At 48.9% G+C, this 14,044-nt stretch overlaps 1 protein-coding gene across 3 annotated transcripts in view; it reads right to left on the reverse strand.

Annotated features, from left to right (window-relative positions):
* P4HA2 (prolyl 4-hydroxylase subunit alpha 2) overlaps positions 1-14,044 on the reverse strand; it is a 63,205-nt gene that overhangs the window by 26,332 nt on the left and 22,829 nt on the right. For all 3 annotated transcript variants that reach the window (XM_077138388.1, XM_077138389.1, XM_077138387.1), the window contains 3 exons: positions 2,275-2,373; positions 1,521-1,617; positions 990-1,141 (listed from right to left, as the gene is read on the reverse strand). In XM_077138388.1, the coding sequence (XP_076994503.1) occupies positions 990-1,141; positions 1,521-1,617; positions 2,275-2,356 (331 nt within the window). In that variant the 5' untranslated portion in view covers positions 2,357-2,373. Of the gene's footprint in view, positions 1-989; positions 1,142-1,520; positions 1,618-2,274; positions 2,374-14,044 lie in introns of those variants that run through there.

Here is a 14,044-nt window from a genome sequence, read left to right on the forward strand (position 1 = left end):
AGCGTCACAGAACACAAACAGTGGACCCTAAGTAAACCATGGACTACAGGTAACAGTACAATTATAATAACATTCTTTCATCAACTGTAACAAAGGTACCATATTAATGCAAGGTGTTAATATTGGGGGAGGCGGTACATGGAAACTCCGTTATTTTCCAAATGATTTTTATGAAAACCTACAACTTCTCTATTAAATTATAAAATAAAAATGGATATTATTGGGACATGTGAAAAAACTGAAACATACATTTTAAGTTTAGTATCAATGTTAAATTTCTGGAACTTGATAACTGTACTTAAGGTGCTTGCTCTTAGAAAATATACAGGAAAGTATCATGTGTTCAAGGAGCAAAATGTATACAATCTATCTCAAATGTTTACAAAATAGATAAATAGAAACAGGGCAGATAGATATGAAAAAGAGATGATGGCTTGACAGGTTGGTACAGCAAATGTGGCAAAATGTTAAAATTATTGGATTTGAGTCCATGAGGTGGGGGAGTATGCTGGAGTTCTCGATGTGGGTTTTTTTTAATTGTTATTGCAACTGTCATGTAAGTTCGAAATTATTTCAAAATAAGTTTAAAAATGCACATGCATGTATAGAAAGACCGACATTCTAACAGTGCTTATTGCTAGGAAATTGAATTAAGGAAAAAATTGTACTTTTCTAATGTGATTGTTTTTGTATTTCCCAACTTTTCCAGAAAACCATGTATTACAAAAGGAGAATTAGTAAAATGACCATTACCAAAAAAGGGAAAACTAAAGCACTAGGAAAAGACAAGGACTGATATCATTAACACATATTGAAAAACAAAGACAGCTGATTGCCAGGTCCTCACAATGGGGCCATGTTCCCACACCACACAAGCCCGCAAAAGCCCAGACCCAAAGCAGGTCCACCGCGCGCACACGCGCACGCACACACACACACACACACACACACACACACACACACACGGGCGCCTGCTCACTGCCCCTCACCCGTGGCTGAGTCCTGCAGGACAAGATCCTGCAGTGCGGGCCACTCTGTGTTCAGCCGCTTCACCAGCTTGTAGGCATTCACTGGGTGGGCCAGGTAGCCCTCGGGGTCAGCCGCCGACTTGCTGGTCAAGGTCTCCAATTTGCTGGCCCAGCTGTGCAACCACAAGAAAAGGAAGACCGTCATGCCCGCCCACACAGGTGGCCATTTCCCTGCTGCGATTTCCACAAAGAAGTAATAAAAAATGAGTATAGTAACCCCCCGTGAATTCCTCCAGCCTCTCTATCTATACAAGAGCTGAGAACCCCAATGTAAGCAAAAACACTTAAATAGAAAGGAAAATCAGTGATTCTTTAGCCAGCGTACTACACTCTGGAGGACCGGCACAACCTCCAGGCCAGCCCCACATTGCCCCCCTCAAAAACTTTTCTCTTACGGGAACCTGGAGAGGTTCCTGGAGGGGGGCAGGGGGAACACGGAATGGGATGACAAGCTGACTTAGAGTGGGCGTAGGAACTCAGGCCATCAAACACCTCTTAATCTTGGACAGCTTGGCTTCTTCCACAAGGATGTACTCCTTCAAAGACTGCACCAGGTCTTTCTCTGCATAAATCAGGTCCGTCATGTGTCCTGCAAGGGAGAGAAGCAAGGGCCAGTGAGAAAGAGATGATGGCTGTCAGCCCCCGTCCTTGGGCACAGAACACCCCTTCCTGGGCCAGCGGACTATCAGCTCTCTTGGGAGGTGGGGACTTGGAGCTACACTGGCCCTTATAGGGTCCTGGTCCCCAGCTTCAGGCCGAGAGACAGGTGTTCCCAATGCGATGTATGGGATAAGTGCACTGGGGGTGCCTCAAGGAAGAAGACCTGAATCTCATTTTCCTACTGTTACCCAAACGGCCACACCACTGGAGCTGAGACATCCTGAGGACTTTGTCATGTGGAAACAAGCTTTGCGACTTCAGGTCAGCAGGAGAAAAGCAGCTGGGTCCTCAGGCCAGAGAGTTCTCTGCTTAGACTCACTGTCTGGGTCAGGGCACAAGTTGCCAAAAAGGCCGGGCAGCTCGGGAGGAGCCTGCACTCCCCAGGAGGGAAGGCCCAATCCTGACAGCTGGCTCCCAGGACATGCTCCTCAACAGGGTCTCGGAGAGGGGAGAACAGCAACCCTGCAAACTCTGCTCTGCCAAAAAGTGGTCAAAACCAGTGGATGAGGCCAACCTAGCCTGAATGAGAACCCTCAACGTGAGACCTCAGGACTGCTCGAGTATGCGTCCATCCTCCTGGCCATACCGATGGAGGTGAAGAACTCCGTCCGCACACACCCCAGCACACCAAACCAGGCCAGCAGCAGCGTGGGTGCCCAGAGTTTCATGGTCACAGGGTCAGCGCCTGCAAGGCATTTGGAAATGTTAACCGGAACAACATAGTGAAAAAGTGCATCTTAGCTTAGGGGACAAACACCTGTGTATTCACACACACATTCAAGCGTGCCCAAATCCAAGCCACTGTGGGCTGAACTGTGTCCCTAAAAACACATGTTCAAGTCCTGATCCCAGTCTTGGAGAATGTAATTGGAAGGAGGATTTCTGAAGATGAAACTAGTTAAGACGAAGCCAAACTGGACAGGTGGAGAGGAGGGGACTCTAATCCAAAATGACTGGTATCCTCATAAATAGAAGACAATTGGACACAGACAGACAGATGTCGGATGCTGGAGGCAGAGAATGAGCTAAGCCACAAGCACGGACTGCTGACAAGCTACCACCAGGACCCTGTGAGACTTCAGAGGAAGGGTGACCCTGCCAGTGCCCTGATTCGGATTTCAGGCTCCAGAAATGCGAGACAAGAAAACTTCTGTGTCTTAAACCACCCAGCTGGCGGTCCTTTGTTACAGCAGCCCTACAAAACCCGGCCCAGCAGAGAGAAAGGTATTCGGGATCACCTGTGGAAAGAGCACAGGCTGCGGAACCAGCGACTGACTGTGCTCCTGGCAGCCACACACCCTGGGGAGAGGCCCGACCTCTCGACTCCCGGTAACCACCTGCAAGCTGAGAATGCTGGACGGCCACGGGGGCATCCATGGCTCTAACAGTCTGTCTGTGCCAGGGTCCAGCTTCAGAGACTGTGTGATGTGGGCCAGGATGGTACCAGTGCAGGGGCCCAGATGGAGCACACTGCCCCTGCCCACGAGGTGCCAACAGTACACGAGCAACAATGACAGAAAAGAATTGACAGAGCATAGCAAATGTTTCAGGAACTCCAAACGGAGGCCTACAGCAAGCAGTCAGCCAGAAGAGGTACAAAACTGACCCCAGCCAGTCTGCATCTGTCCACGAGGACAAAAGTCAGGCGAGGGGGCACAATCTGGGCAGACACTGCTCTGCCTGTGGTAAGGCACCTCGGCACACCCTGTCTCAAGTCACCAATTCATTCACAAATATTTACCGAGGACCCAAACGGGCCAGGCACCAAGGTAGGTACTTGGGATACAAAGATGAATAAGCAATGCACGGCCAAAACTTCGGGCTGGGCTGGGCTGGGCTGGGCTGGGCTGGGCTGCTGACATGGGGAAGAGGCCAGCTGCTGTCTTCTCAGAAGTCTAGAAATAGCCAGACCCAGGACAGAGTACAGCAGGGACATCCTGAGCAAGTCCTGCTGGTAATGCCCCACTTACACAATGCAAGTTTTGGACGCTGTCCTCAGCTCAGCCACGCTGCCCAGAGCATGCCCAGGAGGCAAAGTGAACCCACAGGGGCACCTCGCACATGCTGCAGGACCAGCACCAAATCTGCCTGTCCTTCCTCCTGCCTCCACATCGGCCAAGCTGCACTGGCCGAATACGGCTTTACTAAGAGAAAACAAGGAAAATAAAGGAAACACAAATGCTTCCCCCAAAAGTGGCAGCCAGATAGGTCAGAGTTCTGAAGTGACCAATTCCTGTTCACGGATTTGTTTCGCCTGCCGTAGGTGGTCAGATGTGCAGTCACACCCACCACCCCTCACCTCACCCTTCCAGAAGTGCCCATCTGCTGTTTCTGCAGGTCAGGCTCAGAGCAGCCCACCCACCGTCCCCACTCCAGGCCCCTGCGCCAGGAAAGGGAGAGATGAAGTGAATGGCCCGTTCCTTCATGCCCAAGGGCAGAGCACGCCAGTCTCTGCCCTAGGTTTTGAGGACAGAGAGATGCACAGGGCGAGATCTCTCAACCCAGAACCTGCAGCAGGGTAGGAAGCATTGGCTTAAGGAGTCTGTTAGAGTTAGGGCACAGAGTACAACAAAACATTGAACACGCCCGGGGGGAGCCCAGGTCCTCTCTGTCCCAGCCCCAGGTCTGCTCCCAAGGGAACAGATCATATTGTGTTCTCCATCCCAGGATTCCAGAATGCCTCCCTCCTGGCTACACAAGCCCTTTTCACTTAAGGGTGTCTGTTCCTTGCACCTTGGGGACATGACTAGCTCAGGAGACCACTTTCTGCTGCGGTGTAGGGAAGGCACCAAGGCCCAAGGCCTGGAGGATATATGCATGGACAGTGAGGGACCAGTAAGCCCACTGCCTTCTGAGCTGAGGCAGAGGAGAGCAGGGTCCAGGCAGAATGGGGGAGCCCAGCACCTATTCCCAGGCGTGGCACCAGGTGCAGTTGCATATTTCTTCAAAAAGCAATTAACAAACTTAGGGGAAAGAGAAACCTCTCCATTCCTTTCAAATCGCCCTGGTAATAACTTCCATGTTTGTGCCTTACAGCACTCAGTTAAAAAAAAAAAAAAAAAAAAAAGCAGATTTCTTTACTACACGAATACCAACTGCCTTTTCTCTGGAATATGGTGGCTGGCTCAGACTGAAACCCATCCATGAGTCCTGGCCTGGGAATCACAAACGCGGTTCTGGGAAATGGTTTACCAAGAGCCTGCAAAGTCCTACTCCAGCAGGAGAAGAGAGGTGATAGCTCTGAAGGCCAAGGGAGCTGGGCACCCCCAGCAGCTCCCAGCCCGCCACATCATCATGCCACTCCAGGAAAGGGCATCCGCAGCTCCACTCCTGATCCCAGGCCCCAAAACACAGAGGGCTTTGTACAAAAGGTCCTCTAACTAAGGCCAGGTTGGAAGGAGGGAGCGTCCAGGAGGGACTGCATCCCAGAGTGTGGGAAATGCCCCCATCCTATGTCACACCTTCCTGCCCACTTCGGACGGAGTAGCTGGGGGCATGTGGTCTGCCCAGCACCCCACAAACTGTCTAAGTCTGTGGAAAGCACTCCTGGGAACCCTCAGCCATCCACGCAAAGTAGGCCTGGAGATGGGCAACGTACAGCCCCTTTTATAAGAAACAAAGTGGCACCGAGCTTGAGCAGAAAACCAATTCTGAGTTTCGGCCCCAGAGTTTAGAACAATATCCACCCTGCATCAGGTGTTCAATAAATTATACTTCATCACAGCTTTGTTCGAGATATCAAAATACAACAGCAGAAGATTCTTAAAATAATATTTCTTCCACACAAAGAATTGTCAAGTAGTCCTTAAGAATGAATGAGGCATGTAGGCTGACAAGGAGAGAAACATACTGAGAAAAGCAGGCTCCCAAATGATAATCTGAAGAAGAGGACTAAGGGCAAGGTTTGGGAGGGAGGAGGTCCCTGGAAGAGGAAGGGCAGCCGCAGCGCCCACATGCACTCCCTGCCAGGCTGCTGGGTTGCCTCCTCTGACCAGCATGTACCAGCCCTGCTCAGATCAGGGAAATGAGGCCTCGGGAAGCAGCATCCGGGCACAGGCATAACAATGGAGGCATGGGCTTTCCGCTCAGAGAGACCCTGGCCATGCGTGATTTATTCTTCTTATCTTCTTAAGGAGGGTTGTCAGTGCAGGAGGCAGAACAAACTTGCCAAGAGTTCCACAAAACAGCTGTTCCCCATCAGGGGGAGGCAAGTGTGCCCACTACCTTTCCAAAGAGATGGACGAGGCCACAAAAGGCAGCGGGTGGATAGAGGGTGTTCTAGTTTGCTAGCTTCCGGAATGCAATATACCAGAAACGGAACGGCTTTTAACAAGGGGAATTTAATAAGTTGCCAGTTTACAGTTCCAAGGCCAAGAAAATGTCCCAGTTACAAAAGCCTATAGAAATGTCAATCAAAGGCATCCAGGGAAAGATATCTTGGTTCAAGAAGGCTGATGAAGTCCAGGGTTTCTCTCTCAAGTGAGAAGGCACATGGCAAACACAGTCAGGGCTTCTCTCTCTTGGCTGGAAGGGCACATGGCGAATACGGTGTCATGTGTAGCTTTCTCTCCTGGCTTCCGGTTTCATGAAGCTCCCCGGGAGGCGTTTTTCTTCTTCATCTCCAAGGTGCTGGCTGGTGGACTCTCTGCTTCGTGGTGCTGCAGCATTCTCTGCTCTCTCTGAGTCTCTCATTCTCCAAAATGTTTCCTCTTTTATAGGACTCCAGTAAACCAATCAAGACCCACTCAAATGGGTGGAGACATGTCGTCCCCTAATCCAGTTTAACAACCAGTCTTGACTAAATCACATCAACCAGGGAGATGATCTCACTACAGTTTCAAACATACAATATTGAACAGGGATTATTCTACCTTTACGAAATGAGCCTTATATTAAAACGTGGCTTTTATTAGGGGGCATGCTTCCTTTCAAACCAGCACAGCGGGCATCTGGCACCGAGCGCAGATAAACCCGGACCCAACCCTATGGAGAAGACGCACAGGAAGGAGGCTAAGACTCAGCGAAGGACACAGAAGAAAGCCTAAAAAAAATGGGGACAACCAGGAGAAGATTAAACATCAAAGAATGCTAATTCTGTCTCAAACCATGCAAAGGTATGAAACAAAACAAGGTGGCAAAGCAATTCAAGCAAGAAAAAAGGAAATCGGTTTTCCTTTTCTTTTTGATTCAGAACATAGTGATTTGAAAGTTCTTCCAGAAAAATGGTCAAAAATAGCCAAAAAAAATTGTTTAAAGAGAAGACTAATGTAGAGGAATTTAGACTACCAGATATTAAAACATACAACAAAAGCCATAATAATCAACACCATGTGTTACTGCCACAGAATTAGAGAGAGCTCAATGAAAGGAAATAAAATAACCAGAACCTGGGACTTATTAAGAGTTTTACTTATGATAAAGGTGACATTTAAAAGCAAAGGAAAAAGGAAAGATTATTCAATAATTAGTAGTGGGACAACTTATTAACTATTCAGAGACATTTTCATACTATACAGTTAAACAAATTCTAGCTGGATTAAAGCATTAACTATGGATAAAGGAAACCGTAAACTAGAAGAAAACTTGGGCAGCCATCTCCTGCCGAGAAAGGGCACCTGGATCAAACCCCCAAGGAAAAATATTGATTTGCCAACATTAAATTTAAAACTTCTGATACATTAGACTATATACTACAAGGTCAGCAACCGAGAAGAATAATCTGCAGTAGATATGAAAAAGTGTTCTTAATATATAATAATAAATACATAACAATAAATTAAAAGATAGCCAACTGAAAACTTAGCAAAAGGTATCAACAGACATTTTACAAAAATTGCAACATATAAAAGGCTTATGAACAGGACCAAATACTCAGCTTCACTAATAATAAATACATGCAAATAACTATTTTTTAATATCAATCAAGCAAATATTTAAAACTCAACATTGCTAACGATATGATAAAAGCTTTCCAAGGCGGGGGGGTGGGAGAGTGGGAGTAGATTCTGCAGTGTGAACTAAAGCTTTCAAAAACGAACTTATTCTTTGACTCTGTACAAATATTCTAAGGAAATAATAAAGATGATGCAATTTCAAGGGAGCAGGGACTCTGGTTGGTCCATGCAATACCCTCAGAACTTAAAACACTGTCCGGCCCATATTATTTGTTCAAGATAGCAAAATACAGCAGATTTTTAAAACTGCATACACAAGACTGAATGACATATGTATATCATCATGGAGAGAAAATCAAAAGCATTGTCAAGTGAGAAAAACAGCCTACCAAACAATACATACTTTGTATGGTGGGGGTCACATTTCATTCTTTTTCCACGTGATATCCTATTATTGCAGCACCATTTGTTGAGTTTTTATTTGTTTGTTTGCTTGTTTGTTTGTTTTGTTTTTTGGGAAGTGCATGGGCTGGGAATCAAACCCAGTCTCTGGGAATCAAACCTGGTCTCCTGCATGGCAGGCAAGAATTCTACCACTGAACTACCTTTGCACCCCCTTCTCAAACAATATATACTTTTGTAATGAAAAATTAATGTGTGTTTATGCAAAAAGAAAATTACAAAACTAGTTCTATCTTGGAGAAGTAATTTACTTATATTTCCTAATCTTTCTGTAAGGAATTCTATAGAATTTTTTTTTAATTTATAATGTGCTTACAGTAAAAAGGAAACCATGGAGGCCCTTCTCAAGTGGACTGCAGGAGGGCCGTGCAACGCCAAAGTCTGGAGCCCCACAGTGAGGTCCTCCAAAGCCTGCCAACACCCCAGCAGCAATGATTCACCCACCAGGCGACAACACTGTTTCCAAACACAGGGCAATTCCAAGACACACAACCAGAGGCCCCTCCAAGCCTGCTCTTTGGAAAGGACCTTTACAACCTGGCCAAATGGCCATGAAAAGATGTTTCCAGCTGCAAACCAGTAATGTCCTTAGCTTCTCCCCTTACCTCATCAGGCAGGATCCTCTGCCAAGCTCCCAGCTGCAAGACAAATGCAACAGCTTGATTTTTAGCAATGTATTTAACAGCTGAAGAGACCGAACATGGGTTTGCTGAGAATAAACAGGTCTCACTTGGCACTGAAGAAGAGGTTGCCTGCCTACTGCGAAGGGGCAAAACCTGCCTGAGGAGGGCTCCGCTAAGTGGCCCTCCTTTCCAGTGACACAGCCAACTCCCGGGGCAGGCAGAGCCCAGGGGGCAGTGAGTCTCAGCCAACGTGGCACAAGCCACACTAGCCTCCGGGAAGCCCCACCCCCAAAAGTCTGGGAATTTAGGCTAAGATAAGCCTAAGTAGCCCTTAAGCCCCACAGGCACCCCAAGGAATGAGATGGGAAACACCTACTCGCTTTAGCTGATGTCCTGCCTCAGGCATGGCCCTTGCCTTAGTCACCCTCCCAGCCCCCTGGCTTCCACCCTAGCGCCTGCCTGCACGGGCCTCTCCACACCTCATCTGGTCTCACTCCCCCTCGGCTCCACCCAGGAACCAGCAGGAGCTTACTCACGCCCCTTGTCCGAGCTCTCTCCCCTACGCCAGAAACCCTTCAGAGGCTCTCCACTGTCCTCAGGATAAAGTCCAAACTCCTTAGGCCAAAGGGCCTTTTTGACCCTCAGTGACCTGGCCCTGCCACCCTCGCCAGCCCCATCTCAGCCCCGGGTTTTATATCTTAAACAACTACTTCATGTTAAAAACAGTCCCCTTCACCGCCATCCTGGTAGTGAGATGTTCATCTGTGCCTGTCCCTATGCTTTCTCCATCCACTACAAGAATGTTTCGGTTTTCACCTCCCCAAGTGGCTCCCACCAAAACCACAAGGCCTCCTGGTTCAGTAACTGGGTGATGAAGTACAAAAGAAGGCTATTAAAAGTGGCGGCTCAGGCAGGCCACAGTGGCTCAGCAGGCAGGGTTCTCGCCTGGCATGCCAGAGACCCAGGTTCGATTCTTGGTGTCCGTCCATGCAAAAAAAAAAAAAAAAAAAAAAGTGGCAAGTTCTAATTAAAAGTTAATTATTTAATTAGAAAACAAAATCATAACATACAGCTTTAAAAATGATGTGCAAAAGGGGGTGGGGCAAGAGTAGTTCAGTGGTAGAATTCCCGCTTGCCATGCAGGAGACCCACGTTCGACTCCCAGTCCATGCACATCCCCCCAAAAACAAACAAACAAAAATTCAACAGATGTTGCTGCAATATCAGGATACTCACATGGAAAAATAATGACACGTGACCTCGTCATTCAGCATACCAAAAAAAAAAAGATGTGCGAAAACCAAACTGGGTTTCCTGTCACATCTGGACAGAGACTTGGCAGACGGGGTGGGACTCATTCCTAAGAAAGGACTACAGATGAGGACAAGATCCCGAGATCATTGCTACTGGATGCACCTTCCATACTGCCTCATGGCCTCCCTGCCTCCTGGGCCCTTCCCTGCTCTACCTCAGATCCAGCACACGACTCTGTGCAGACCCCACTTTCTGTGCAGATCTCTACTTCCTGACGCCAACGAGAGGCCACACCGCAGGTTGTAGGACATGGGCTCCCAGTAGCTGCTGGAGGGCTCTGGAGGCACAACTCAGCAGTGCGGAGTTAACTGCTCACAAGGCAATGCTGGCCAACGAAGGACAGAAGGCAAGAGCATGTCAGCAAATAAATTCCTTCTCCTGGCCTCCCTCTAATAAACTGTACTGAGGCATAAAATTGTTGTAAAGCTTGTGCTGAACGGTCTCTGTGGAGCGGTGGTGCACTCGCTAAAGCACAGACCTGTATTTGTTTCCTGTCCTTCGCTACTTCACTTTTCTTTGCACTCACTCTTGCTGCCCTGCAACTGTATCCTGGAATGAAATGACTGAGCACTTGAGCTCTGCCGCAAGCTCTGTTTTTTGGGAAGCTAGGCTAACATAACCACTTATGTTTCCAAAACCCTTTCATATGTCTGTCATCTAATTCTCACCAAAGTCTTGTAAACTAGATAATCATCTCCATTTCACAGATAACAGATTAACAGAGACAGAGAGGCAGTTTCCTACACATCTGACATCCTAAAACATGCTTTCTGCTGGAAATTGGTGCCATCTAATCCTATTCAGTAATATCTGCTGCCTTACAGCACAAGGGTCTTTCAAACAGGGGACCCACACCTTGCCCGGGCAGAGCGGACCTGTCCAGGCCAAGACCTCATCCTGGCTCACCCCATGTGTTCACAGAGCAGCTTCACAATCCTGGCTGGACCCCAGCAGAGGGAGGAGAGCAACATGGACCCAGGGGACAGCAGCACAGCACCCTGAGTCCAAGTGAGCAGTCACTCCTGTCCCAGACCTACCAACACTCACGAATGAGCCGCCAGCCCAGCTTAGGGCAAGGCAGTCCAGTCAGACAGACCAGATTTAAATCCCAAACCCACTACCACTACCTGTCTTTGCGATCTCGAATAAGTTACAGGTGTTTTTGAGTTTCAGTTTCCCCATTTATAGAATGAAAATAATATTAGGACCTATAGGGCTAGGTCTGTAGGGAGGAGAGAATGAGAGGGCATACGTCAGTGCAGCCAGCTCAGTACCAGGCATGTTTTTATGCCTGTCTTCAGCGCCAAGAGCACCAGGGGAATATCAGTGGTCCTGAAGTGGCCAGCTGCCCAGCACAAGTCAGCCGATCTCTGGGTGGGGAAGAAGGTCCAGCTGAGGAGACAAGGAAGATGCAAACAAGGCAGAAATAGAACAATTTCCATGTCCCAGAAGAGATGAAACAGATTTAATCAGGAGAGACCAGATGGAGTCAAAGGTAATGAACACACGGAACACAGGGTGGATAAACCCTGGAGCTCGTCCATCACTGCCCTAAAGTTCACCAAGGAAAGAAAGTTCTGCTGGCAAATGGCAGGGGACTGGATACTCTAGGATCTCAGGTACTTCTGTGCTTCAGATTTGTCACTCCAGGCTCCTGTAAGTACCAGATCTGTCACTCCAGGCTCCTGTAAGTACCAGATCTGTTACTCCAGGCTCCTATAAGTACCAGATCTGTCACTCCAGGCTCCTGTAAGTACCAGATCTGTCACTCCAGGCTCCTGTAAGTACCAGATCTGTCACTCCAGGCTCCTGTAAGTACCAGATCTGTCACTCCAGGCTCCTGTAAGTACCAGATCTGTCACTCCAGGCTCCTGTAAGTACCAGATCTGTCACTCCAGGCTCCTGTAAGTACCAGAACTGTTACTCCAGGCTCCTATAAGTACCAGGCCCCAGGATACCAGACAGGCTCTGGCCCTCAGGAGCTCAGGCTTTACACTCTCCGTCCAGCAAGCCACACTCCAGTCAGCACCCTCTGGAAGGTCTACAGCAGACTCTAGTCTGTGAACAGAGTCACACAGGTTACACACAAGTGATAGAACACATTACCCAGATGCTCTCCCATGCAATAACACCAACTGAACAAAAATTCTCTTCTAGAACTCCAAGAAGGCTATTCCAGACTTTTCATTCCCTTCTGCTCCTTCTGAGAATAAAAACTGTCCACCCTCATTCCATATCCCCAGCAGAACACCCCAGAGACTGCAGGATCCACCAGCTGCTCTCTGCTCCAGGACAGGCTGATGTCCTATCTTATCGTACTTCAAAAGCCCAAACTGCAAGATTCAAGCAAACTTTTCAGGTTAACAATCACCCCAGCACTCTGTCTGGGCTTGCACGTGCCTGCATCACAAGCGTTTCCTGCCAACCTCCATCTGTATAAAATTAAACTCTTCATAGATCCCAGGACCCAGGGACACACCCGGCCATCCCTCTGCACACTATCAGCCAGCGTGGCCACAAATCGGCCAAGGCCTTAGGCCCAGCCTCAGACTCTCCCAAGGACGTGGGAGGGCAAAGCCAAAACATGAGGCTCTCTCAGTGAATGAGAAGACCCCAGATTCCCTCACCCCATGTATTCCCCAGGGCTGCACCCATGCAGTCTCTCCTTTTGATGAACATTCATAGGCCGAGCCCCTCCCCTGGCATGGGCAGCTACCAGCATGAAGCAGAAACCTCAGAGAGATTATATGTTACCCAAGGGCAAGAATAGCATAGCTGTCATCTTCTCCTCCCGCAGCCCGAGGCAGCTCTGGGCAGAAGCTGGGTTCACAGGAATACTCAAAGAATGAACAGAGAGCAGCTATGGCCAGGTTAAATCAGGGGCAAAGTAAGCCCTTTCCCAGGTACCCCAATTCAGAGCCTGCATAAGCCACAGGCAATGCCTCAGCTCAGTTGTCACTATGTCTGCCGGCTGGACTCTCCAAGAGCCAGGGAAACCCAGTCTGACTGCACTTCTGGGTTGAGGCCCCCAGCTAACTCACTCCATCCTTGCTACCTGCTTTCCTAGGTTGGGCCACAAAGTGGACACACTTGGTCATATGAAAATACAAAAGCCCTAGATTCAAAATCCAAACATCTCTTGAGTGAGGCTCAGGAGAGAGCAGAGGCTGGGTCGACAGTGAGAGACTACACCCTGGATACTGCAGGGGCAGTTTAAGCAAAAGCCAGAGGAAAGCCTGTTTGGGAACTAAATCATGGAACCAATCTCAGATAAGACTGAGAATGTACAGCAGCTTGTGAAAGCATTCTACAAATTCTAGGTAAACAGCGGATATCTGCAAAGTCTGGGACACTTGAGAAGGCCCCAACTACAAAGTGACGTCCCCCAACGTTGGACCTCCCCCGGGAGGTTCCCAGATAGTCTACATCAAGAAGCACAAACCTCAGGTACCACTTTACAGCAAAGGACAGCAGCCTCGGCCTCGGGAGGAACCCCACGGCTCCCCTACACCATTGTACTGGTGTCAGATTAGAACACTTGCTTGGCTGTCCACCAAGGCCTGAGGCGCGACGTGCTCTCATCCACCCATGCATGACGCAGTGCCAGACACTGTCCTCTCACGCCAGGCTCCTGACCGCAAGGTCCATGGGCAGCAGCTCTCCACCAAAGTGTCCTTTCCTCATCACCTTGCTTCATGCCGCGAAGGCTGCTGCTAGCCCAGGTCTGCTCCCCTCACACAGGCTGTTCCTCTGTCCAGGTTACCCTTTCTCCAGCCTTCATCTGACCAATTTCAGTTCCTGCCTCACCTCCTCCAGTAAGTCCCCCTGACCTGACGCACCCTGTCCCTTGCCAAGCATGCACAGCCCCATGCTCCCTCCCAGCACAGCACTCACCACGCTCAGGCCTGGACCTCCCCTTTCTACCCCTCCGTCTGCCCCTGGGCTAGCAGCTCCTTGCAGGGTCCAGCACACAGAAAGGTCCGTTGGTAAACCAATCACAACAGGTCTCCGCAGCTCCTGAGGAAAAAGAACAGAGGCTGCTGCGAGGACGGCAGGGCTTTGG

The sequence above is a fragment of the Tamandua tetradactyla genome, chromosome 20, assembly GCF_023851605.1.
Source record: "Tamandua tetradactyla isolate mTamTet1 chromosome 20, mTamTet1.pri, whole genome shotgun sequence".
Taxonomy (NCBI): domain Eukaryota; kingdom Metazoa; phylum Chordata; class Mammalia; order Pilosa; family Myrmecophagidae; genus Tamandua; species Tamandua tetradactyla.